Source organism: Larus michahellis, chromosome 2 (genome assembly GCF_964199755.1).
Source record: "Larus michahellis chromosome 2, bLarMic1.1, whole genome shotgun sequence".
Taxonomy (NCBI): domain Eukaryota; kingdom Metazoa; phylum Chordata; class Aves; order Charadriiformes; family Laridae; genus Larus; species Larus michahellis.
The window spans coordinates 6,794,436-6,821,567 of record NC_133897.1 but is presented as its reverse complement, the minus strand read 5'-3'; the positions used below and the strand labels follow the sequence as shown (position 1 = coordinate 6,821,567).

Sequence of the window (27,132 nt, the reverse complement as noted above, 5' to 3'; positions counted from 1 at the left end):
CTCGAGTGTGCTGACTGGGAGTCTGTGGAGCAGTCTGAGGGCAGGAACTCACCACTGCCCTTGGCAGCTGGCAAGAAAGCCAGGACTGGAAGGAGACTTAGCAGGAGGAGGCATGGCTCCTACCTAGTGTTACTTGCTCCTGGGAGAAGAGAGAGAGACTTGGCGTGGCATTTATCTTGCTTTACCCAACAATTGGTCAGAGGAGAGGGAAAAGAGTGCAGAGAGAAAGGACTGGATTCCCAGATCAGTGAGATGGTCAGCAATTTCTTCTCTTGCAAAATCCATTTTGAAATTCTAAATCTTTTCTAAATCTTTCATCTTGAACTACGCAGTGCTCCAGCCACAATTCAGTAATGAAGTAAAGCACGCCCAGCTGACTTACTGAGTTGCTAAATGAAGTGAGAAAGCAGGGAATTAAGTTGGAGAATGTAAATTTGTACTAAAAATTATCTTCTACGGAAAAGTGAATAGCTTTTCTTTCTTTCATTTACAGTTGGTATTTATTTAAGTACAGTGTTAGATTTCAGGACCAAAGTCAAATGCCAATGGTAATTTGTACCTTCATTCAATTCCTTTTCTGTTGGTAAGGGTTTCAGAACCATCTCTTAGATATGTTTGAATACATATTCACTGTAGAGATGGGGTTACTCACCAGGTCAAAGTGTCATCTTTTGTGTAGGGTCACTGTGCTCTAAAGCCGAGAGGCTTTATTGAGGATGCTGGAAGAAGAGAGGGAGGTTTTCTTACCTGTAGCTACACCCGTCAGTCTTTGCTTCCTGTAACTTTTCCTGGATTTTGAGGAAATAAGTCTTGTAATAAATTACAATTCTTAGCATTTGCTCAAAGCACGTGTTTCAGGATGACTCTGCAAGTAGATTACAAGAGTTGGGATGTTAACAGAATTACTTGAGAAACTTTAAAAATAAAAGTATAAAATAAATCAGATAGATAAAATAAAACAGGAAAAAAAGAATCTGCGTACAAATTTACTCACTGCTGTTCCCATTGCAGCAGCTGAGCTGAAGTTTTGCTAGATTTGCAACAAATATTGGTATTTGTTGGAGAATTGTACTGAAATATTGATACTGATGGGGAGAATGACAGAGGAGGCTAGAAGACAGCTTTCTGCTCAGTGACAGGGAAAATGTGTTTTATTAATGTGAAGTAATACTTTCATAGCTGTCCATGGGCTTGCTGCCACTACCTCAGAAATAAATAAGAAATAAAAAATAAAGTTTAGTTACCCCGTAAACTGTTGTTCAATTTTTTGAGAAAAATTTGAACCTTTAACTTGTGCGTTTCTGGGCTACAGTATTCATGGAGAAATCAGAAGTCGTAATCATTCCAGGTGTATGTGAAAGTCAAGTAAAAGGTTTGAGGTATTGATATGACTCAGTGCTCAGAATTTTAAAACTTGTGCATTTCTTTTGGTGTACAGGCATGCAAAGTTGAAGACCTTGGGAAAGTAGACTTTGAAGAGGAAATTAAGAAGAGATTTAAAATGGTGTATGTGCCAAACTGGTTCTCAGTAGACTTGAAAACTGGGGTGAGATACAACTCCTAAATCTATTGTTCTAATGTCATATTTCATATACTGTTTGTTCACAAAGGTTTTATTGTGTTACAAGTTTTGAAGAACGATCATCATCTATCTGATGGATTATTTTGAAGCAAAACAGCAAATTTTACCTCACTTCTCAATAATCTGAATAACAGATTTTTATTTTCTTATGGTATGGTCAGTTTAAATCCACTAATACCAATAAATAATACCAATAAAGTGTGCTATCATGCATTTAGAAATTCTTTGTTTTGTATTCCCAGCTAAGCATGAACAAAATTAATTTATAGACGTGTTTGATACAAAACTACTATTGCATTCCTCTTCCTGGTGGTCTTTTCCCAACAGATGTTGACAATTACTTTGGATGAAAGCGACTGCTTCGCAGCCTGGGTTTCAGCAAAGGATGCTGGATTTAGCAGTCCAGATGGTTCTGATCCAAAATGTAAGTTTTAACTAATATTAGTGTTTTATTGAGACAAAAAAGCAGAATAAATTCCAGTATTTATGTTTCAAAGTATTCCAGTGACACATATGTCAGTAGCTGGATATTAGGGCTTATTTTCTTGAGACTAAATTCTGCAGAGAATTCTCCGATGAGAATGTTTGCTTTTTTCTGAAACATTTCACTCATGTTCAGGTTTTCTATTTAACTTGGTTTAAAACCTTGAAGAAGCAAAAGAGAAAAAGTAATATTCCTAAACTTGGAACTGTTACCTAATCTAGAGAATGTTACAGCGGACGAGTGATCCAACAGTAGTGATTATAAATTCATCTTTTTCTGAAAGGCAGTAATATATAGCTCTGTGATGAGCAGATTTCTGTGCCCATAAATAGTTTAGTTTGGGAACAGAACTACTCAAACTTTTGGGAAAATTTTCAGCTGTGGATCAAATGTAGAATATTATGATGCCCACATTTTTTATGTAACTGAAGTTCTACCTCGTTACATCTTGACAGTAAACCTTGGAGGGCTTCTGCTACAGGCACTTCTGGAGTATTGGCCTAGAACACACATCAATCCAATGGATGAAGAAGAAAATGAAATAAATCATGGTTAGTATTTTAATATTTTCCTCTTTTAGGATTTGTTCATACATTCTGTTTGTTTATATTTCTGTTTCTTTAACAGATATAACTTGACTTGCTGTCTTATACCTGCCTCTCTCTGCATTATAGACTAATGTTTTTTAATGCTTTTATATCTGCTTTACACCAAAATTTGCTGAGTAGCTTTCTTCTTCTGAAAGTATCAGCAAAAATCTTAAGAATTCTAGTTCATAAAAAAAAAAAAAAAAGGTAAAAAGATGATTCTGAAGTTAAAGAAACATGATGCCTTGATGGAAAAACAATTACTGGCAAAACTAAGTCTTGACTTGTAAAAGAAATAGCCTAGATAATGACGGCAAAGAGCAATAGTTCAGTTATTCAACATTAGCCAGCATTCTCTTGACATAATTCCAACTTGTTTCTAGGCATTATGAACAATATAAAATAAAATAAAGATTTATTCGAAAAAAATCTATTCAGTGGCTATTAGAATAACACATGAGGTAGGTCTATACAGAACCATGTTAGGGTGTTTTTTCAAGGTAATAATTCTAAGTCTCATCAGGCATGAGATAAAAAGCACAGCTGTATAAAACGTGAGATAGTGGCTGAATCTGGCAGAATAAAGAGCCTGTATAACTCCTACATTTGTGGATTATGCTGAAGTGAATTCAACTCGGATCACAGTTCACTGGATAGTCTTGCCTTTGGTGATTAAGAAATTACTTCCTACAGATAATGCAATTAAGAAAACTGTAAGTTCAGCAATATCTTGCCATTTTGTGACAAAGATTGTGCCAAGAGTTAGCTACTCTCTTCTTTCAAAAATTACCTCCACGGAGGGTTAACAGCACTTGGCAGGCTTTTCTCGTACAGTTGCCGATTCTCATCGTTTTGTGTATTGGCAGTCTACAGCTTGAGAGTCAGACAATACACACCAGAAGTGTAACTCAGGCTTCTGTATTGTTGGAACAATGATGCTGCACTATTTATTTCCGTGAATAGTTGTGGATTAGTGGAATATTCACTACAGAATCAGTCTGTGTTTTCCCTTTCAAAAGTAATAATTAAGAAACTGACACTGAACAGTGACTTAAGAAGATAAAGTGTACCTGTTGGGCACTGAAATTTGTATGCAGAGACAATAACTTAAATGTACATATATGTGTGTATGTGTTTGTATGTGTGCAGGATTGTTCCTCTCAGTTGTTAACAGAACTGTTATGAAGAATTCCTTCAAGCTGTAGGATTTTTCACTTGTTCTAACTTCAATATCATTTCATCCTTTCTAATAGAGAATAGGTTTTCTTTTTTGGTTTCTTTGCTTGATATGATTTTTGACCTTTCTTTCACTACATGTGCTACTGGCCACAAAGCTAAGGAAATATTAATCTCATGAGACGATGCCATTTAAATTTCTTATGTTGCTTGAATTCAACGTACACAACGTTAACATACAATAGTTAGAGGCTGCAATGGAATCGAGGTGATCTTTCTCAAGTGAAAGGAAGGCATCTAAATACTTCTACGTTGTATTTCAAGATACCTGTAACTACAAGCTGCACTGTTCAAGAGCTGCATAAATGATGCTGATTTTTCTTTAATCTTATCCTATCCATCTGATGTGGAATCAGGTTCTTTAGTGTTTGAAGACCATGCTGCTAGAACTAGCTAAAAATAAATTGAATTTAGAATGCAGTAACTTCAAGGAAATGTGAGTCTGAGCTTTACTAGTACACTAATTCGACATCTGGCAAATCCAGGTAGAAAAGCAAAGCTAAGATCCTTCAGAGTTCTGTACTGTCACTGGGGGGGGGCGGGAAATAGTCTTGTCTCAGCAGAATCTCTTTAGCTGGTTTCTAATATTAGTATTGTTCAGTTTCACAAATCCTCAGAATTCTGTTATGGAACTGGAGGAAAGTAGTTATCAGATTTTGGCTCGTGAGGTCTGTTTACCTTTTCTTAAAGGCTTTTGGAATAGGCCTTCCACAAACTTCTCGTGATCTAGTTACTCTCTAGTGTTTCTTTTTATATACTTTCTGTGTGTTGGAAATGGGGATTTTCTTGTTTTTTATGAAGCTTATGGTTTTGTTAATTTATGCGATACATTAACTCTAGGTGGAAAGGACACTTTTTGGCCTGTGTATACCCAGTTTTAAGGCCTCGTGAAGTCTCACTGTTGTGTATATTATTTCTTTCCAACAGTGAATGGTGAGCAGGAGAACAGAGTCCAGAAAGGAAACGGATACTTTCAAGTGCCACCACATACACCAGTTATTTTTGGTGAGGCTGGAGGACGCACTTTGTTCAGGTATAAAAATTCAAGAGTGTAAATTCAGTGGCTAAACGATCACTTTCTTTGTGCAAGCAGAAATGTTCTCCGAAGGTAATACTTGCATCTGTTCTGTACTGTATATTCAAGACAAACCTGTGACAGGCAAAATAAGCAGCTGTTAATGGCAATTTTGCCTTGTCCAACTGAGTGCATGACTTTGAACATCAACAAGGTGTGGGGTTTTACAACGGTAAGAGTTGTATATTGTTCTTAGCTGTATGTCATAGCTTTGAGATCTTTTTCGGTGCCTTCTTTCTGCAAACTGATTAAATGAACTTAGTTTTAGAAAGAAATTGTGCTACTTCAGATTCTTGTAGAACTTCTCTTACGGGTCTGTTGTGCTGGTCTTTGAGCCATTAATGACTCAGACAGGAGATCTTCCTCATTAGGGAGTTGGTTTCTGCTCCCAAAATTATAGTTGATGACCCATTAAAAGCTCCTCAGCTCTGGCAAGTAGGAGCACAGGCTCTGTACTGTAACGTGTATATACTGATGACTCTTCTGTTTCTTTTCATTCTATGTTGAAAAGCTAACTGTGGTATATGATATGTCAAAGACAGTTTAATAGTGCTGCAAATAAAATGCCAAGCTTTCAAATACTGTGAAGCATTTAATATTTACTAACACAATGGATTTTAATTTGGGAATGAGGAGTATTTAATTTGGGGGTTTTGTTTCCCAGGCTGAATAGACCCAAAGTCTACATAGTTTTCAGTCCATGAATTGGCCAGTAAAACAGGGCAACCTGTTTTCAGCTTTGAAAACTGGTAACTTTTTGTCTGCAGGATCAATGTACTTGCTGGGGCTTAATATTTGCATCCATTCCGTACTGGTGGACGTTATGTTTTATATAGCTTGTTCTCAAGACAACACAGAAGAGATGCCATTGGAGGGAGCAAGCCATACTTATTGGACCTAAAGGGTGGCTTGCAGGAGTCTCTGACAAAATACTTGATTGGAATTTATAAAATTGTATGTGGCTTTGTTTCATATTGTGTGTGCACATTTCTTAAAATTGGGTTTATTCTTTCCATTTGGTGAGAGCTTAGCAGACGCTTTACATGCCAAGCTCGTTTTCCCCAAACAGAAAAGAACTGCTTTTTGCCAGACGCCTTTCCCCTTCTCCTGACTGTTTTGTACCTCAATACACAAACACACGCAATCCATGAGTGAAGCAGTTTTTTAAATTTCTCTGTGCCATAGCCTTTAGTTTCCAGAGATACTTCTCCCTGTTTCTGCTCTAGGGATCTGTCTTCTTCCTGCAGCTGCTTTTTCTGGTCTTTACAGAAAATATGCGATCACTTCCTCAATAAGTTTGATGATGTGAAGGGCCGGCTAACCAAGTTCAAGCTCCCTGCCCATTAAAAGGGCAGGTCCTCTCCTGAGAGCTTTCTAATGCACATTACAATAATTGTTTTCATTCACAAAGATTATTTCTGTATGTCTTAGGTTATTATGTCGGGATTCGGGTGGTGAAACTGAATCTATGCTTCTTAATGAAACTGTGCCACAATGGGTAATTGACATCACTGTGGATGTAAGTATCATGTGTACAGATTTTGCTTTTTTGTTGCCTTTTTTTTTTTTTTTAAAGGTGAACTGGAGTTGTTTTAACCGTACAGGATCTGAAATGATAGTTTAAATTGTTGCTCTTGTTTGTATTTAAAATAAGTGTTCTCAAGGTCTGTATCCAAGACCCTTTGAGATTCATTATTTTTTGGTGTGTCCAGTTAAGGTATTTTTGCTCACTTTCTTTTGATAGAAAGTCTTAGAAAAAGAATTCAAAGCACTGTGCATAATTGCTATCCTTTTCAAGTGCGGAGCTCAGGAACAGAGAATACTCTTCATATTGCTGCAGTCTTTTGATACTATCTAATTTCCTTTGAAATAAATGGTAATTTATATTCAAAAGCTAGATATAATATGTGCATCATCTAAATTGAAGCATCTCAGGAGTATGAGTAATTTGGAAGTTGGCTGTGGTGCTTATGTTGATTAAGAATCTCTCGTGGTTTTTGATAATTAGGAGCTGAATGTACTTCACATACCAGCTGGTGGAAATAGGAGCTGATAACAGTTCATCCTAAATTAACACTTCTCAAATTCGTTTCCTTCTAGAAAAATATGCCCAAATTCAATAAGATTCCCTTCTACCTCCAACCGCATTCATCATCAGGGGCAAAAACTCTGAAGAAGTAAGTAATGCGTATTTGCATTTTTATTACTATTTATTTTTTATTTTAATTATACTTTTATTATTATTTAAATATACTAATGATATGTATTTATATTACGTTCCCTATTTCTAACTGTGATGAATAATAGCTTTTTAAAAGGAAAAGGTACAAAACCTGCACAGGTTAGAAATCAGTGCAGGTCCTCAGATATGAAATCAATGTCATAGACAATACGCTTACCATTTCTGTGCAACAGTTCGGGGTATTTTCCACCAATGCCCAGTTCCTCTTTGAGTCTTTCTGAATTCTTTTCATCATTTGTGAAAGAGGAGCTTAATAGACTTTTTGTGTACTTTGTGGAAAAACTGCTGCTGCTTATTGATTTAGAATGCCCTTCTGTTCATGTAGTAGGGTGAAAAGCATATTCTGGTTTACTTCTTTTATTATTCCATATCCTCTGTCCTTCTTGTACTAATCCCTTTTCTACAGAAAGAATGAGGGTTGCGTACAATACCCTTCATCTAAGGTTTGATTTTAATTCGGTCTTTTGAGTATCTTACCGCTTTTCTGAGTCCCTTCTGCTGTGTGAATCTTTGGATAAACAACTGTTACGGTCATGGTGTTCTGGATGATCCTGATAATTTACTAATAAACTTACTATAATGTAAAAAGCTTATCTTTGTACTTGCATAGTTTGCTACAAATAGGGTATTCTGAAGATAAGAAATAGAGTTTCTCAAGCTTTTTCTTGCCAAACTTCGCTTACCTTATATAGAGACCGACTGTCGGCAAGTGATATGCTTCAGGTGAGAAAAGTGATGGAACACGTGTATGAGAAAATCATAAACTTGGATAATGAGTCTCAGACAACTAGTTCTTCCAACAATGAAAAAGCAGGAGAGCAAGAAAAAGAGGAGGACATCGCTGTGCTAGCAGAGGAGAAGATTGAACTTCTGTGCCAGGACCAGGTAAGTTACTTGGGTGTTTCAGCCTGTGAACAAAAGCCGTGTCTAGCACTGGGTCAGGTGTGAATTTCTGAATGCTGAGCTTGAAATAGGCTACAAATTATTTGTTACCTTTACAACTAAGTAAATGTTTTGACATCCTGCGAACTGACTGCTGACGCAAGTTCAGATAGCTTCAGCAGCTGGATCAAAGAATTTATATAGGATCCCTGTTTAATTTGGTTCTGACGAGTTACCTTTGTGGGATTACTCACACCCAACAAACGGACTTAATACAATTCCATAGAGTTTCATTTCTAACATTTTGGAACAGTTTTAATTCTACAGTTCTAGCAGAGTTTACAATTTGTCCAAAATCATGAATTGTGTAATAAGTTTGAATGTTGACGAGGTGGTTGTAATATGAAGTTATATGTCACACTGGTAAAATCTTTCCGCACTGCAACAGTTTTACTTGCTGGTTGAAAAATCTGAGCCTTTGCATGGTTCCTCTTTGATGCCAGTTCGCCCATGGGATTGTTTAGCCCAACCAGAGCCATTTTAGCTTTGAATTTCTGACTGTCCGGCAGATTTGTCGAGTAAAAGATGAATTTTTACTCTTTAGGTTTTGGATCCGAACATGGACCTTCGAACTGTAAAGCACTTCATTTGGAAGAGTGGTGGTGATCTGACGCTTCATTATCGCCAGAAATCGACGTGAAGGGCGTGGTGGACCCAAATGGTTGTTTATTTACTTGACCATACTGTACTGGTTCCAAGTGTAGTACTATAGAAGCCCACTGAACCCCTAAGGTAGATGAGACTTCTAATGACTCAGTATGGACGGAAAGCATACATTTAATTGAAGTGACTAATAGATCTGTAATATAGAGGAAAAAAAAAAATCTATATGACTTAAACTAAAGTCTGTCCTAGTCTCGGCCAATGAGATGGGAAGTCCCTGAGTGGTTCGTTTTGTGTGGTGTACAGAGAATGGATGATAATCCAGTGCAGACTTTTGCTTCCTCCTTTCTGCTTTTTTTTTTTTTTTTTCTCCAGAACGTAATGTCCTCATCTGCTCATGCTTGATATGAAATCATTTCGGCCATATTAGTCGCTGTGTTCACAATATAATTCAGAACTGCACACAAGGTATCTTTTAGTACATTCCATTCGTAAAGTTCCTACAATGATTTCTCACAGGTTACTCAAACATTTCTACCACTTAAAGAAATTTGGAAAAGAAATCCAACAGAAAATAGGTATTGTATACTTGAAAGAATCGGCCCATTTAATTGCAAATGAAGGGTTAGCGTTGGAATTGTTTTAATACTGTGACGCAGTTGTTGCTTCAGAGAGCTGTTGACGTGCAGAGGAAGAACACTAGATAAATATTGTAGCAGTCGTCCAATGATGCTGTGCATCATAATAGAGTGAACATGCTTTGCAGCAACTTAAAGTTTGGGGTTTGGGGTTTTTTTGTTTGTTTGTTTGGGTTTTTTTAAAATATATATAACTACTTCCTGCACTGTGTCCTAGGTGTTCTGAAGACGCACTAGTCTCATTTTTGGTAACTGTGCTCCAAACTTCTGTGACATTTTCTTAAAACTTCAGACCATTCTGAAAATAACTTCCTATGTTTAATGTTAAACTTTAGAAACTTCTCAGCAGATTTCATATTCATGATATAAAAATACTTATTCTTCTTTTCCGAAGTTTTATATGCAGTTGTTCTTTTGTTATAGATTTATGCGGATCTTCTTTTCACTGTTATTTCTAAAAATCTGTGACTGTCATAGACTCATAGTAGTCTTTTATAGAGTTTAACTTATTGGGGGGAGGGGGTGAAGGCATTTCAGCTTTTCGTGAGAAAACGTGGGGCTCTCCCGGAAAACCATTTGTAGCCAGAACAAATTACAAATCCTCTTAAAGAAATTGTGTAAAAATGACTCTTGTCTGAAGCAGAAGCACAAAGTGCCTTCAAAGGGCAGTATATTAATGGAGTTTCTTCGGGAGACATATGCTCTTGCCCTTCCTGTATCTTGCTGTCGAGATTTAGGTTGAGGCCTAAAGAAAGTCCCAATAAATTCTATTACTGGGATTGTATCGGTCAAACAAAAAGTAAAATATTTTTCATCGTATTTTATTTGAAAAAGTAACCAAATCATTACCTTCTGCACTCTTAACCTAGCTAAACAAACTCATCGCTTAGACAAAAGATGTGGTTCAGAACTAAGCTAGCGTGTCTTTTTCCCTGTCTTTTGAGGGTCAGGTTCAGTTTTTAGTCCCCATTTCTGTGTATGCTCAGTTTGACACAATTGTGCTATAACCGCACATTTTCAGTGATATTTGTGAATTAAATGGTTAAACAGAACTGTAACTTTTATTGATAAATTGTCCTGACTTGTATTTATTAACAGCAAGGGTCTACACTTGTTCCAATAGGCACTGTTTGGGTTTGGGGTTTTTTTTTCTGGTTGTCTTGCTGTCCCGTTGTATACGTTGGAATTGCTCCCAGGAATTTTGTTTTAAATCAGCCAAGGTTGTAATTTTTCTTCCCTTTTTTTTTTTTTTTTTTTTTTTCTTCCTAACTATCCCGAAACACAGTTTCAGGAAAGATTGACAGAAGAGTCTGCAATGCCAGAAGGGTAAATGATGTTTCACAGTTGTATAGAATAAAAGGCTTTAGTTAAAACGTTTTCCAGTTGTTCTGTGTATTGGATCAATTATGCAGTTTTAGAGCTTGGACCATTGCCACTTCGTGGTTGTGCTACAAAGGGCTTCAGAGTCCTTTGAAGCCTCCGGTAATGGAATGGCTGAAGAAATGGCACTGCCTTAACGAAATCCCTTAAAGATGATCTTGTAACATGGGTTGGATATAAGAATTTAGCCGGCACGCAAGCCTTCAGACACCAGCTCTGAGATACTGTCGAGGTGAAGCATGTGCTGGAGGAGTGCCGTTCGCACGGGTAAGCGCCTGCTTTTCCACTATGAAAATGTTTTGTGCCGACACCGACGTGGTGCGTAAGACGAGACGGCCCTGACAGAAGGGACTCGTGCCAGCTGGCGCTGAGTTTTCTGGGTGTGGAAAGGTTTATAGCGCTGTAGGAGACACATGGGAAACCAAGGCTGGGTTTCCCAATGCTGAAAACGCCAGTAGGGAATACTCAAAAGCATTTGGTGTCAGGACTGTCAACTGGGCAGCTCTAGGAGAGGACGCGGTAATTCAGTGACCAAATGTATTCCCAGAGACTCCCAGCATCCATCGGGGGCGGAGCGTGAAGTGAGAGGAGGTTTTTTTTGCTGCTCCCTTTTAATTTCAGCCACCTTTTCTGGAGTCGTGCTGTCTGTCGGAGTCCTGAAGGCAGGAGCGGGAGGGGCTAATGAGAGTCACAGCTCCTTGGGGCGTTAGGGACAGAGACAGGGCTGCAGGGTGCCAGAAGCACAGGGACTTCTTACAAGGGCATGTAGTGATCGGACAAGGGGTAATGGATTCAAACTGAAGGTGGGGAGATTTCGATTAGATATTGGGAAGAAATTCTTTACTCTGAGGGTGGTGAGGCACTGGCACAGGTTGCCCAGGGAAGCTGTGGCTGCCCCATCCCTGGAGGTGTTCAAGGCCAGGCTGGATGGGGCTTTGAGCAGCCTGGTCTGGTGGGAGGTGTCCCTGCCCATGGCAGGGGCGTGGGACTGGATGATCTCTGAGGTCCCTTCCAACCCGAACCATTCTGTGAAAGGCTGCTGATTTGTCACAGTTTGTGTTTGGGGTTTTTTTTTGTTTTTTTTTTTTTTTTTTTTTAATTTCCAAGTTCATAATGGAAAGGGGTTGTAAATCTGGTATTTAGTAGTGTAACCTGTCTCCCAGAAAAACATTTAATCTGTCTGTGTCAGGCAAATTTTTTTTTTTTTTTTCTTCCTCTTCAGGCAGGGTGGTGCTGAGCACAGGAGAGCTGGGCTCAGGCGCTGCAGCTGAAGTGCAAGGATCATTTTAGGAAGAGAACTACTTGAAGGATTTAGAATTAACTTTTAGAAACACTAAAAAAAGTACTCAAAATAAGCACTAGGCGGGAGACAGTAATATAGTTCTGCCTCATTGCCAAGTAGTGGGGAAAAAAAGGGATTTGGGATTTATTGGTTGGATTATTCATGTTCCGTGGGAGAGGGGTGACCGGGGCACTGGCAGAGCAGAGCCGTCCCACGGTTTAGGTCACGCTGGCTGAAGTGTGGGTGTCTGGTCGACGTGTGTAGACCCGAGAGACTCGGGGGAGAGAGGGAAGGTGCAGAGCTCAGTGTTAGTGGGGAGGTGCCAGGAAGGGGGAGAGAAGACATTTGCCCAAGGTGAAGGCAGGAATCCAGTTACAGTACTTCAGATTTTGGCCAATCTGTTACACCGAGGTATTACTTTTTCCTTCACAGAGGTCTCATTTGATTCAGACTCTATCCCTAGAAACGACTTGAATTTGGTATTTAGCATCAAACTTTTAGCTCGGTAACAGAAGTGTTAAAAGCACGTGCACACCTAAATATCAAGAAAGTGATTGACTAAAACAGTTTCCTGCGCTATGTGCTAGAAGCTTTTTCCTGCAAGCAGCTGTACAAACATCGTGCAGAGCTGAGGCACTGATTAGAGGCTGGGTGCGACGTGGCCCTTCTCTCCCTGAGGATATCGTGACGCTCTTCTGGCCATTTTTCATGGGACTGTGAACGCTTAATTATTTTTCGTAGCTTAGAAATGTGGCTTAAACCAAACAATGGCTTTGAAATTGCCTTACAGCAGAACCAACGCAGATTAGTGTTGGCTTAAGGCGAAAGCAAAGAGGGAGGATGTGTGGACTTTAGTGGCAATGCCCAGGAAATAACAGATTAGCACAGTCAAGGCTAATGCAGTGAGGAGCCTGTAGCTGCTTTCTCTTAAGGGCCAGAGGCGGAGGTGCCTGCTACTTTCATAATTGCTTGGAGTTGGAAATAATTGCCCAGTTCTGGGGGAAGATGGAGAAGGGTGAGGGCGCTGGGGGGAACGCTGAATTAAAGGGTTTTTCCCTGGCAGGCTGCCTCCGCCGCTTTCCGTTTCTGGGAAATTGACGGTGCAGGAGCCCGGAGGTGCTGGAACAGCTGCAGTCTCCCGCTTCCCCTCTTGGTGCTGTAATCCTCAGCGCTGGCGGAGATGAAATTCTGAACCCCCCCAGCAGCTGGGAAGGCACCGTTCATCAGCACGCACGTGAGCGGTGTGATCTCTGCTCGGTGCTGCAGTCCGCCTTCCTGCAGCGTTCCTCAGTTACGGCTAAGAGGAATGCGGTCAAGGGCGGCAATTTGGAGGAGCAGTTTCTGGACGGAGCCTGGAGTAGCACCGCAGGAGATTCGGTAAATGGTGAAGCCGGCTGTAAAAGTCTGAGAGGGCAAACAAAGCCATCGCTGCCTGAATTTGGTATTTCAACAGTTCTTGCCAGTTGTTGTGCACCTCAAAGGCACTAAATACGTTTATTCACACGTTCAAGTTCAGCTGGAAGTAGCTCAGCATCCGTATTGCCGGTAACAATGAGAGTTGCGTGTTTATCGCTAGGATGGCTATTTCCTCACCGTGATTTTTGGGGGTTAGGATCTGTCATGGTACAGGGTTCTGGCTGTCGAAAGCTCCCATGAATCAAGTAATTTTTCTACTTCTGGGTTCTTTCACTCAAAGATCGCTGTTTTCCACAGCCATTCTACAAAATATTACCTTCATTAGTTCAGAGCCGGCCTGTCCTCACAGGCCTTATGAGGTCCGTTTCTTTCAGCAGTGGTACCTGGTCGTTCCCTTCCTGAATTTTCCTCAAATTAAGGGGCCAGCAGCAGGGGGATAATCACAAATGCTCCGGCTCAGTCCACAGCAGAGCCTGTATGCGAGGGGATGGCTCTCCTGCTGTCCGCGGCTCCAGGAGGACTGGATCCTGTCTGGCTCCAGCCCCTGGCAGGAGCTTCTACCACTCTTTTTACGTTTTATTTTGAAACTAAGAAATTCTAATCAGCTTTCTCACCTCTGCACTCTCTTTGTCTCAGCAGGGAGGGAGCTTCAGGCATCTCAAAAGGTAGTCTCCGAATTGCCAAGAGAAAAGGAATGTGGTGAGGAGGTTAAACTCGCCTTATTTAGCATTTAAATGATAAAGTTACAGGTGAGGAGAATGCAAATACTACGGCTAGATGTTTAACTCTTAGTTTCCTAAAGCTGTACGTTAAACCATTGGTCAGTTGGATGTTAGAGGAAAAAAAGCTCCCCCCCCCCCCCTTTCCCACATAAATTAGGCTGGACACAGATTGCCCTAAGCGTTAAGCTGTTTATTGCTGTGACATTTCAAATGTAGCATAGAGTTTTGACATTTCCTGCCCTTAAGTTTCTAAGGGGTGCTTAACGGTACAGCATCACTTAAATGAGCTACTACCCACTTAAAAAAACAGTTTTGACAAAGGTAATAAGAGTAGAAACAGTCCTAAATAAACAACAAAAAACCCAAACAAATAGATCACCTAGATGTCATCAGGCTCTGGGACCAAACTTACCAATAGCTTAAATTGCATTTATTTTTAGTGTTTGGCTGTTGACCCTTGTAGCAGTCAGTTGGGGGAAGAAAAGAGGAAATTAGCAATATACAGAAAAAAAAAAAATGTTTGCTATTAACAGACCATTTCAAATTTCTTAATTCTACTACCTGCAGTTAGGGCTTAATGCATTTTTTTTTTTAAGCAAAAGATATTTTAACCATCCTGTTTGAAGCCACTGTATTTTATGTGAAAACAGTATTTGAGACCAACAACAGAGGTGAAGGAATATAAAGGACAGATTTCACGTAGGGGTGTGCTCATCTGCAGCCCTCTCTTGTGTTGCAGCTTCGCCTGCAGCCCTCTCGCTGAAGCTGAGCTCTTGGAGGCAAATCTGTGCGCCCCCGACTCCCCATCCCGCGCCCTTGCGGGATTCCAGCCCAGCCAGTCATTTCGCTCACTGACCCCCGCAGGGCACAGTGCAGAAACACGGCAGAAAAAAGGAAATTAGACAATATTGTGCTAAATAAGTATACTGTAGTTTATCGCTTAATCACACACCTCCCCTGTACCCCCTTCTCTTGATTTGTGGAAGATTTTCCCCGCAGTAACTGTACCAGCTGTAGTGAAGATATTCCCAGGCAGCAGCTTTAAAATTCCATGATAAATCACTACCATGAGGGGTGTACAAACACCTGCATTTCCTTCATTGTTTGTTTCATGTTTGCTATTACATTCAAAAGCTATTTGAAGACAAATGCAAACAAAACAAAAAAACCAATAGCTGTTGCTGCATTAACATGTTTCATCCCTGTGTCTTAAACTTACACTGACTTGTATAACAACAGAAATGGATAAACAGAAAAGCACAACTAAAGAGATGCCATTTCTCTGTCACTACAGAAGCCAGGACGTAGTCAACTCCACTGAAAAGGTTAATCACCCTGAAAACACATGGCCCTGACTTAAAATCATCTTTGACTTCAGCTTGTTTCAAATAACCATCGTAATTCCCCCCGCACCTTTTTTTGGTTTTTTTTTTTTAAATAAAACTGTGACACCGCCACGTGATGTGCTGAAGTGAATGACGGGACCCACCAACACAATTTTGTTCTATCTATATGCTGACACTTCAAACCCTGTGGTACTTCCTTTCCCGCAGAAGGAGGCGTAGAGCAGGTCCATGGATCACTGTTACGGATAAGGGGCTCTAAAACACGAAAAGCAACAGTTTGCAGAGCAGTAAGTAGGAATAAAGATGTCTTGGGGTAGGAAATGCCTTGAAACTCACTAGAGCTGTCTAATCGAGGTGTACCATTAGAAAAGCTTTTTATCAAGTCAAAACCATAAATACTTTCTTTTTAGTGCTATCAATCACACAGAAAATCATCATTAAGTGTCACTGTTGAGGCAGAGTGCCTTCATACATACATTCAGGAGCACTTGCAGGCAGAGGTGAATTCAGGAACTCAACATTTTGGCCGCGTCCAACTTCTCTCTGTAGTAATTTCTCCCTTTATTTGGTGATTTTGGACAGCATTCAGAGTCTGAACACAGATTAATCTATTAAACAATGATTGGAAAAGACAATAGGATGTGTATTTCATATGATTTCTTTTATAATATTGTCTACACTAACAAAAATAGCTGTAATTCTTTCAAGATCAGAAAAATACTCGAAGCTGTAGTATTACAGCATACAGCAGTCCGTAAACAAAAGCAGCATCCCGTTTCACTCATGGTCTTGTGCAGCTTCTTCCTCTTTCTGTTCACGTGCTGCTTCATCAGCTGGTGTCACCGGAGGAGCGGTTAACGAGCTCTCAGTACTGTTTAACAGCAGCTTTGTTTCTTGGTTATCGGGATCAGTTCCTAGTGTTGTTTTTGAAGAAATTTCATTAGGAAGAACAAAAGAAGGTAAAGATGGAATAGAAGGCAGTTGGTCGTCTAACTCGGGCTGCTTGACTGCGCCTTCGGAATACCTGGTTACATCTTCAGGGTCCAAAGCTGTGGCATTTTCTGTGAAATAGAAACAGTTTGTAAAAAAACCCATGAACTGTCAGGTTAATAGATGATTCCTCTGGTTACCATACAGCTAGGAAAATCAGCCTGACTGAGATACCTCGTACAGGCACATAACCAGATTCACAACTGTCAAATACACAGGCTGCATTTACTCAGTTCTCCCCAAATCCAAAAAAATCTGATGGTGCAAGTAGGTTTTTCAGAGACCACGAACCATTTGGTCTGCTGTATTCTTATACCAGAGATGTTGTATTTTGTGTCACAACTCTTACCCACCCCACCTTTTACAAGGGAAAGGCATTAATAATGCAAAGATTTAAAATTTTTTTAAAATAGAAAATTCACCATTAAGATGACTGCAGTTTTGTTTTCAGTTTACAACTGTGAAGACAAGCCTTTGGTACCAAAATTCATTTACACTGATTTTAGAAATACCTACTCTTGAGGTCCGTTTAATTTGGATCATCAACATTTTAAAGAGACACGCATTCTATAATCTTATAAAAAAGCCCATTAGTTTTTGTCCACTTCTACACCTGATTTCTGCTACTTTTTCCATCTCACTTCAGCCGATCCCCTTTCTGACTTTTCTTAAAATTGGCTTATTTCCAAAAAAGCATGATACTGTTGAGCAGGAATGAGTCGGTACCATTCCAGAAATTAGGTCAGAGGCCTAAAGGAAACCTTGAAGACACTTACCAAAATAAGCAGAAGCGTCATTGTTTGACATTAACTTTTCAGTGCCTACTAAAGCATCTGCTGCTGGCATGTTGAAGGAGGCAGATGAAGACACGTTGGACAGCTTTGTTAAGTCAGTGAGTTCAGGAAATGGAATACCAGACATGTCTAGAAATCCTGAAGGAGAAAGCAATTACAGTACTGTTTTACATATAACACAGAATTCTCGATTCAAAAAGACATGTTCTATCCAGACTGAAGTGCCCTCCCTGCTAAACACAAATAAATTTAACCTGTTAGGTGACATCAGTGGAAAGACTTCTGCATCACGTTAACATTAATCAGCACCCAAATTCTAAAGCTCTAAAATCTAGAGAAGTCAAAAACTTTAAGGAAAGCAACCACCAATGCTCACAGTTCTGCATTTAAGTCTCAAACTTGTTTAAGACCTTCTTAGTTTACTTAGAGGTCCTCTAAAGAAATGCTGAAAAAAAAGGACCTAAGAAAATATACCTGGATCCATAACTCTCTGGAGAGGGGGAGGAGGAGAAAGTGAGCTTTCTGGTGAGTAACCACTTGTTTCTTGATCTGTGGAATGATCCAAGTTCATAACTATTTCAGAGCGGTCACTCTGAGAAGTGGGTGCCAATAATGGAGTCTGGAATAACACAGTAAGAAGGAAAAGCATCTTTTTATATTGAAAGCTTCACCTGCAGACGACCTTCCTATGAAAGCATTCTGCCTCGGTCTCCAAGTACACCAATTCAGAGAGAACCTATGATGCCAAAACTCACAGTCAAGCCACCGATTAGGACATGTTCCAATGCAGCCTTTTAAAACCAGTATGTTCTTAGAAGAACAGTCCATTCTTAATTCTTGTAGGTGTATTTTGCTTCCTAGTGAGCAGGGTATTCTTCTAACGTGATTCTCATTGACTGATACAGCTATAACACGCCAAGTCTTCAAAACAGGAAGAAAATATCTCGCAAAAACTGGTATCAGCCAACACCGGTGACCTGTCATCTGCCTAGCATCGTCAGCTCTCACTTTCCCTTCACCTAACTCCATTTCATTCAAGCACAGTTGTACGCTGTACTCAAATATACTGTATTATGAATGTTCCAACACGTAGAAATTTTTGAAACTCCAGAGAATGTGCCAGAGATACGAACTAATTTCTTACATACCTCTGTGTAACCATTAGTAGGTGGTAGAGGAGTTCCAGCTTCTGGTAAGGGCGAAGGTGGTTTGCTTTCTGGCTTTTTCTTCGATACTAAGGACTGCGTTGGAATTCTGTGCAAATAGCCATATCCAATACCACATCCTAAACTGTACAAGAAATGTAAAACAAGACATGAAAAAATGGTGTTCTTAACAAAGCTAGTAAGGATTATAAATGTTGACTCTATACAACAGGAAGAGTTTGAGTCTTTAATCTACAGCAAGAAAGACCTACCTGCAAGAATCATTTCACTCACAGTACTCAAGGAGCACTCTGCAACTGACATTCAGCCATACACAGCTTAGGTCTCAGTTGATTATTTTTATATCTTTACAAAATATATAAATCTGACCCAGTTTGGATTTTGTTCTTGCGTTAACTGAATGTTTGACTGTGAGAACATAGCAAGTGAAACTACTAGTGGGGAAGTTAACACAGGTTTTCCCACTGGTTTCATGATTGATTAGATCTAAAACATGACTAATTCTTAATTCTAAGTTTTGGGGTTTTTTTATGGAAAGATGAACAGTTTTGTGTGACAAGTGTAAGGAAACAAGGCTTAACTTGAGAACAACAAGCTATAATCAATATTATTAATAATAATACTCTTAACAGGAGCTCATTTACAGTGAGTATATAACCTGTCATCAGCCAGTGACTGTCCGGAGATCAGTACCTTCCTTCTCCACCCCAAGCTCCATTGGGAGTCACAACTACCTCTCGAATGGAATCTGCTTCAGTGTTATAAACCATCAGCTTCAGGGGCTTCCCCTCGTGGGATTCAATCAGTGAAAAGAAATCCTCTGACTAAGAAAAAAAGAGTAGTAGTATTACTCAAACGTGTAAGACAAGGAGAAGCAAGTTAGCATTTTACGCGGTTATTTACTTCAACATGAAATATTAAAAACCCAAAGACAGATTAAAATTCACTAGTGTAGTTTGATCTTTAGGGGCAACTTTCTTTTATTGTCACATTAAAAAAAGATAATGTTTACCTCAACCATAAAGTATCTGTCATAAACAACCTCCCAAAATTCCAGAAAACTATTCCCGTACATTTGATGTACGCGCAATTAGATTTATAAAAAAACCCAAACCCTCCAACATAGACTTGGCAGGCATGAAGACAACTGCCACTTGAAGGAACATGCACCCTACCTCCTGAAGAATCTGATCAGATCCAACAACGTAGTCAGTGTAGGGCTGGAGACCAGCTACAGCTGCAGGAGATGCAGGTTCAACATCCTGTGAAAGAACAACACGTGTCATCTGCACTCTCAGCAGGATAAACTACTATCAAAAAGGAAAACTAACTCCAAGAACACCAGAAGGAAAGAACATTTTGCTTATGAGACAAAAGAGAAGTCCTTGAACAGTCTAAATCTAGATGTGACATCTTGTAAAACATACTGAATAAGACAGACCAAGATACTACCAATTCAAAATGAGATACTCTGTAAGACGTTGAGAGTTGCATTCATTTAAACAACCAAGGAACATAACAAAAGATCATGTCAGTCTTTCCTAGGCTCTTCTACCTTTTCAGCTCTCCCTCTATTTTAAAATAATAGTTTGGTGCTTTTTGCAACATTAATGTTACTTGGAGGAAGTTTAGCCAACACAGAGACACTTATCGAAGAGAATCTTTTTTGCTTTTGCCATTGATTTTTTTATCATAAGATGACAAAACCCTTCTCCCCATCACACAGTGACTGGGGTTGGGAGGGACGGAGATAATTTTCTTCATAGCAACAGGCAACACTAACAGTCGCCCACTACCTGTCCTTGTTCAAATAACTCAGGCAAACTTTCAAGACTGTGTCCCCTTCTTCTGTGTGATTTCAGTATACAATTTACTTCTAAACGTTACACTTTAAAACCAGGTTGTATGAACACAAACAAGCCAATGAAGAATTCTGTCTCACCAGAACGTGCCACACGTGTTCATTGGCTCCCTGGAAACTGCAGAACCTGACACTGGCTCCAAGAAGACCTTGTCCTCCCCACATGTTACTGGGGATCACCTCCACCTCTCTTATTTTCATTGTTTTGATATTATACACTTCCAGCTTCACTGCTTTTTCAGCATTTGCCTTCAGCAGATCTTTCAACATATTGTTTTCTTTATTCTGTAAAGCACAGAAAGAGATACACAATTAACGTTATTTCTATCTGTATCTGTAACATAGATGGCATGCCTGGGGCAGAATTTGAATACAAAGAACCAAAACCACCAAAATTTAGGCTCTGTGTTTCACAATCTGTCCCAGCAGTTCAATTTGCTTTTATTAGAAAAGAGTCAGTACTGTCAGCTCATGTCCCTTTACATAAGTACCTACTATTGCTCCATTTCATCACTTATATTTTTTGTTCTTCTTAACTGCTATTAAATTATATCAGTCTAACAATAAGCAGCAACATTTTACTTCATGCCTCTGATCCCAGTCCTTATTCAATAATCCTTCAAAGTCATTGCAAATTGACTGTGAAAGGACAGACTATTTTTGGGAGCAGCTTGGGGAACTATCATTATTTCTGTTATGTTAAAAGATTAGATGGATATTCCTCCAAAATCTACCATTATAACGATCACTTCCACTAATAAAAGCATGACAAACTTAATGAATTCAGCGTTAAGATGAAGCATAAAACCACAGCTGTGAACCTTTTAAACCGGAAACAAACAAACAAACTAAAACTCAACACTTTTGTCATAACTTAACATACAGGAATTGCATTCCCAGTCTTAAAGTATAAGTGAGACAGGCTACGATTCTTTTCCATGTTTTATCAAATATTGAAACAAGTTTGTTTAAACAAATGTTGAGCTCTTACCATTGACTCACCAGTTCAACGTTCACCTTGTGGCAGAAAATATGCATGAATGAGTAATATCATAAACATTGTATTAATCTATTAAGAAGTTAAGGTGACTAAAGGCATAAGACTCCTCAAATTTGGATCCAGCCAGAGAGGAGAGTTTGAACACCGCCAAGTTTTTCTTTACCTTTCTAATGCCATATACAATGTCCAATGTGCAAACCTTTCTTTACTGCGACAACTTTGGCTTCTACCTTTCATCATTACAAACCCCCCATTTCATGTAGAGGGAAAAAAAAAAAATAAAAAAAAAATAAAAACACTTGAGGCTTACAAGCCTAGTGTGTCCTATGGCAATGATGAAATCGAAGAAAGGTTCCAGTCCTCCTTGTTGAGCTGGGGAATTTTCTTGAACCTGCAAAACATACATTTTATTTTTATTACACATTGATTTCTAGTTACAGTGACAACGTTAATCTTTACACTTGATTCAATATTTACTTTTGAGTTGAAGCAGAGATAAGATACCAAATGACAGACCTCGGGAAGCAGTCCACAATTGTGAACTTATTTTTATAAAACCATGAACAACAGGTGTCCAAATGAAGCTGTAAAAAACCAGGTTTTGAACCCCATGCAAGACACAAGTATTGTGATTCAGAGTGTACAGCATGGAATTATTTGGAGAATAAGCCCTTTGCCTTTGGAGAAGGGCTTAGTATTCAAAGTGCTGCTTCAGGATTTTCTTCCATGCTACTAATAGCCTGAGCATATTGACAGCCCCCAATTACATCACAGCCTCTTTTTACATAAACAGAATTTACAGTTAAGTTCCCACAATTTACAGCACATTAGAATAAGAACACTCAAAAGAGCATGCTAAAAACATTGGCTAACCACAAGTACTCGTCAAGAAGATTGCCATCGCTTACAGTAGGTTCATAAGAAATAAGAGTTGCAACATCTCAATTTCATTATAACCAAGTTATCGTAAAACAGATGTAATAAAGAAATATAGAGAATACCTATTAAATTGCATTCACACCAGGAGAAAACCCACCAAAAGTTACACAGAACTTGATATATGTAGAGTCTATGAGAGTATACCCACTTCAAAGTACACTAACAAAGCAACATGATATTAAGGGAACCACTGCAAACCTGCTAACAGTTTGCACTGCTTTTAACTTTATTTTTTGTGAACTCAGCAGTACAGCCCTTAACCCGCAATATATGTGACTCCCGAAAGCCACCCCATGATTTAAGTGCTAAGTTACAACCCACATATCATCTGAACTACAAAGTTCATTGCTAGCAACATAAAAACACTTGTATCTTGTATTTGGTCTTTTGTCGTATATTTTTTTTTGAAATAAAATTGTATCGGTATTGGGGCTTTTGCTGGCATAACTGCCTATGCAAGTTTTAAAATATACATATTTTAAATATAGTTACTTCAGCAAAAGCTTTTACAGCAAAAAAAAATTATTATGCTTTCTTATTAAACACTCAAGACTGACCACTGTAACCACAATTGGAGTAGGAAGTACTAACTTTCATCGCAACCCTGAACTGCATCAAAACCAGACAGTTTACACTGAACCAAGCTGAAAGTTAAAACAGTTTATATCCCAATTCTAAATAATGTGCAGGAAGCCTTACAATCAAACTATCGCGTAACACAACGTCAAGGATGAAAGTATACACAAAAAGACGTACATGGAAGTTACTACGGAGCTCACGACATCATTGTTCAGATCTCTCAAAGCCTTACAGATTCCCACAGGAAGCTGCAAGTTATAAAAAAGCCTACAGTATTTGTTTTTTAAAATGATACCATATCAAAAGTTGCATGAACTCCCTGGAGGCAAACAAAAAAGGACTGTCTCCTGCATACTGTAGGTCACCAAAATCATCCTCCAGTACAGACAACTAAGCAGTATCCCGCACTGAACATAAAAGGAGGCGGCATTTCATGATCGATAGTCATTTTTGATGGTGTTAACTCAGTTAAGGAGACTGACAAATGCAGATTACAACACTGGTATCCTAAATGCATCTTTGGACGCTGAGAAACACTAACTGCTGATGAAGTGGAAAGCAGCATATGGTGACAACAGTTCCACTCTTATTTCAGGGAGGAAGACCACCAACTAAATGAGCAGATAACTTATGCAACAACTGTTAACTTATCAGCAAAACCTCAGCCTATCTTTAAGCTCCGAGACACACATTTAAACAAATGTGTGTGCAGACAATAAGCCAGATAGAGGAATTGGAACAAACTTGTGTGTACATATATATAGTGCCTGTGAGAAGCGGCCCCTCGGGAAAACACTGGCTGCTGCAGGAATTAACTCCCCAGATGCTGGACAGACCCGCAGAGAAATCAGTCAAATCTTCAAGCCGAGGGAATCTGGAGAGGCGCAGAGAGGAAGGGCTATATTCATAGAATGGTTTGGGTCGGAAGGAACCTCAAAGATCACCTAGTTCCAACCCCTCCACGTCACAGGCAGGGACACCTCCCACCAGACCAGGCTGCTCCAAGCCCCATCCAGCCTGGCCTTGAACACCTCCAGGGATGAGGCATCCACAACTTCCCTGGGCAACCTGTGCCAGTGCCTCACCACCCTCACAGTAAAGAATTTCTTCCTAATATCTAATCTAAATCCCCTCTTTCAGTTTAAAACCACTACCCCTCACCCTATTGCTCCACTCCCTGATAACAAGCTCCTCCCCATCTTTCCTGTAGCCCCTTTAGGTACTGGAAGGAGCTATGAAGTCTCTCCAGAGCCTTCTCTTTTCCAGGCTGAACAACCCCAACTGTCTCAGCCTGTGCTCACGGCAGTGGTGCTCCAGCCCTCTGATCACCTTCCTGGCCTCCTCTGGACCCACTCCAACAGGTCCATGTCCTTCTTATGTTTGAGACTCCAGAGCTGGACACAGTACTCCAGGTGGGGTCTCACCAGAGAGGAGCAGAGGGGTAGAAACCCCTCCCTCGACCTGCTGGCCACGCTGCTTTTGATGCAGCCCAGGATATGGGTGGCTTTCTGGGCTGCGAGTGCACATTGCTGGCTCACATTGAGCTTCTCATCAACCAACAGCCCCAAGTCCTTCTCCTCAGGGCTGCTCTCAACCCATTCTCTGCCCAGCCTGTATTTGTGCCTGGGATTGCCCCGACCCACGTGCAGGACCTCACACTTGGCCTTGTTGAACTTCACGAGGTTACTCTTAAACTACTTCTAATTCCTCAAAAGAGGCATAAAAAGCTCCCCTGGGCCGTCCAGCAGCCGAGACACGGCTCTGAGCCCGCTGAAGCCGCCGGGGCGGGTGTGAGGCCGGGCCGGACGAGTTCCCCCTCGCTGCCACTGGCAGTGGTGCGGCCGCTCCTCCCCTGCCGCCGTGGCAGCTCCCTGCATGGGGCCGACAGGTGGAGGGGGCCGGGCAGCCCGCGGGCCCACCGCCCCCAGCCCCTCGCCCTCTCCGGTGCCGGGCTCGGCCGCCCTGAGGCTGGAGAGGGGAAGCGGGACCCCGCGCCCTGTCGATCGCCGCCTCAGCGCCCCCCGCCCCCTCAGGGCCCTCCCGCCCCGGTGACGGCCGCCTCACCCCGTGTACGTGGAAGCCCTCGGCGCCGCCGTCGGGGACCTCGGAGCTCGATCCCAGCCCCATGTCCACCGCTGCGGCACCCCACCGCACGGGACGGGACGGGACCTCAGGCAGTGGCAGCAGCGAGCATCACCCCCCCGCCGCTCCCTCAGCGGAAGGCGTCGCAGGCCTGAGCAAGCGAGCGCCGAGCGCAGCACCCATGCAGGGCGGAGAGAGATGGATATCGAATCTACTGCGCTCCCTGGCGGGGCACGTGACGCCCTTAGCGACGGTGGAGGGGGCGGGGGAAGCGAGGCGTTGCTGGGGGAGGGCGGGGCGGGGCGGGGCGGGCGCCGCGCGCCGCCGGGGGCGCTGGGCGGGAAGCGGCTGAGGGGGAGCTGGCGAGGGGGAGCGCTGCGGAGAAATGAGGGGCTGAGGGGGAGCGCTGAGGACAAGCGGCTGAGGGGGAGCGGGCGAGGAGATGAGAAGAAGCGACTGAGGGGGAGCACTGAGGAGAAATGGGCGAGCGGCTGCCGGGGAACGCTAAGGAGAAACGGGCGAGGGGCTGAAGCGGAGCTCTGAGGAGGAGGAGGAGGAGGGGGCGAGGGGGAGCGCTGAGGAGAAACGGGCGAGGCGTTTGTGTCTGAGTGTTATACTCTTGGGAAGAGCCAGCGTAGCTCTGATGAAGAGGTGTCCTGTCTCACACATCCGTTGGGGGTTCCTGAAGGTGTTAACAAACATACAGAAAGGAGTTATCACAGAATGGTGAGGGTTGGAAGGGACATCTGGAGATCGTCTAGTCCAACCCCTCTGACAAAGCAGGGTCACCCAGAGCAGGTTGGACAAGAACATGTCCAGGCGTGTTTTGAGTATCTACAGAGAAGGAGACGCCACCACCTCTCTGGGCAGCCTGTGCCAGTGCTGTGCCACCCTCAAAGTATAGAAGTTCCTCCTCATGTTGAGATGGAACTTCATATGTTCAAGTTTGTGCCCATTACCCCTTGTCCTCTCGCTGCACACCACTGAAAAGAGCCTGGCCCCATCCTCTTGACACCCCCTCTCAGTCTTCTCCAGGCTAAACAGACCTGGATCTCCCAGCCTTTCCTCATAAGAGAGGTTCTCCAGTCCATTCATCATCTTCGTAGCTTCCACTGGACTCTCTCCAGCAGTTCCCTGTCCTTGAACTGGAGGGCCCAGAACTGGACACAGTTACTCCGGATGTGGCCTCACCAGGGCAGAGTAGAGGGGGAGGATGACCTCCCTCCACCCGCTGGCCATGCTCTTTTTAATGCACCCCAGGAGACCATTGGCCACAAGGGCACATTGCTCGCTCATGGGCAACTTGTTGTCCACCAGGTCTCCCAGGTCTCTCCCTGCAGAGCTGCTTTCCAGCAGGTCACCCCCTAACCTAATCTGGGTGCTCAGATTTCGGAAAGTCCCTTATCGAAGCTTTATCAAGAGCTTATTGAGGAACCTAAGCAGCAATATCGTAAGGTATCTTTATTCAGATGAGTCGTTAAAAGATAAGAAGTAGATGATAGGAGTGAATGATCGCTGCTTGGAAAGATCATCCAAAGGTTCTTCAAGAATATGGTTAGTCCCTGCTTTTCTTCACATTCCAAAAGTCCTGGAAAAAGAGCTAAGCACTGAGATGACAAAATGTAGTGATGTCATGGAATTATTCAGAATAGCAAAATTAAAGAGCAATTGCAGAATTGCAGAAGGATTTTAGGAGATTATGTGGGCAATAAAACCACAGGTATAATTAAGTGCAGATAAACGTTAAACGATACATGTCGGGGAAAGTCCTGGCTAATTACACATGTGAAACAGTGGGCTTTGAGCCGTTCAGCAGCAGCCTGAACTGAGATCTAGAGTTTACAAAGTGTCATTTCTGAAACCAGAAATAGCCAAAAAGCAAATCTATTGTTAAGAACTATCAGGAAAACAATGGAAACCGAGAGAGAGGACATAGCTGAATTACAGTATAAACTCATAGTTTTCCCATATCTTGTCCTCCCATTTAAAAAAGATAAATATTAGAAATGGGAAAACTTGAAAGAGGGCAGCAATGATTAAAAGTATCAGTAGTTGCCACATAGGGAATGATAACTAAACCAGGGCTTTTTCATTTGGAAGAGAGAGAACTGAAGAGAGAATGTGCTATAAAATCACTTGTGGTATGGAGAGGGTAGTCAGGAATTGAGTGTTTGGTCTCTTTCAGT

At 41.3% G+C, this 27,132-nt stretch overlaps 2 protein-coding genes across 2 annotated transcripts in view; one reads left to right on the top strand and one right to left on the bottom strand.

Annotated features, from left to right (window-relative positions):
• Positions 1–10,766, top strand: part of WDR48 (WD repeat domain 48) — a 29,817-nt gene extending 19,051 nt beyond the window's left edge. The window contains exons 12-19 of the mRNA XM_074574026.1: positions 1,439–1,546; positions 1,910–2,006; positions 2,522–2,617; positions 4,817–4,922; positions 6,396–6,483; positions 7,065–7,141; positions 7,899–8,091; positions 8,693–10,766. Of these exons, the coding sequence (XP_074430127.1) occupies positions 1,439–1,546; positions 1,910–2,006; positions 2,522–2,617; positions 4,817–4,922; positions 6,396–6,483; positions 7,065–7,141; positions 7,899–8,091; positions 8,693–8,788 (861 nt within the window). The 3' untranslated portion in view covers positions 8,789–10,766. The remainder of the gene's footprint in view (positions 1–1,438; positions 1,547–1,909; positions 2,007–2,521; positions 2,618–4,816; positions 4,923–6,395; positions 6,484–7,064; positions 7,142–7,898; positions 8,092–8,692) is intronic.
• A 3,594-nt stretch (positions 10,767–14,360) lies between these two features.
• On the bottom strand, positions 14,361–25,164 carry GORASP1 (golgi reassembly stacking protein 1). Its single transcript, XM_074574025.1, has 9 exons — positions 24,929–25,164; positions 21,657–21,737; positions 20,428–20,631; positions 19,661–19,747; positions 19,179–19,309; positions 18,468–18,609; positions 17,794–17,938; positions 17,302–17,457; positions 14,361–16,596 (listed from the first exon to the last, which is right to left on the bottom strand). Exons 1-9 carry the CDS (start codon positions 24,989–24,991, stop codon positions 16,313–16,315), a joined length of 1,293 nt encoding a protein of 430 aa, XP_074430126.1. The 5' UTR covers positions 24,992–25,164; the 3' UTR covers positions 14,361–16,312.
• Between the last annotated feature and the right edge of the window lie 1,968 nt (positions 25,165–27,132).

Excerpts from the sequence above, each read along its gene's own strand:
- GORASP1 (XM_074574025.1), bottom strand. The coding sequence starts at position 24,991 with ATGGGGCTGGGATCGAGCTCCGAGGTCCCCGACGGCGGCGCCGAGGGC. Across the intron at positions 18,610-19,178 it reads GCTTGGGGTGGAGAAGGAAG|TTTAGGATGTGGTATTGGAT; the intron begins GTACTGATCTCC and ends TTTCTTGTACAG. Across the intron at positions 17,458-17,793 it reads CCAGAGAGTTATGGATCCAG|GATTTCTAGACATGTCTGGT; the intron begins GTATATTTTCTT and ends TTTCTCCTTCAG.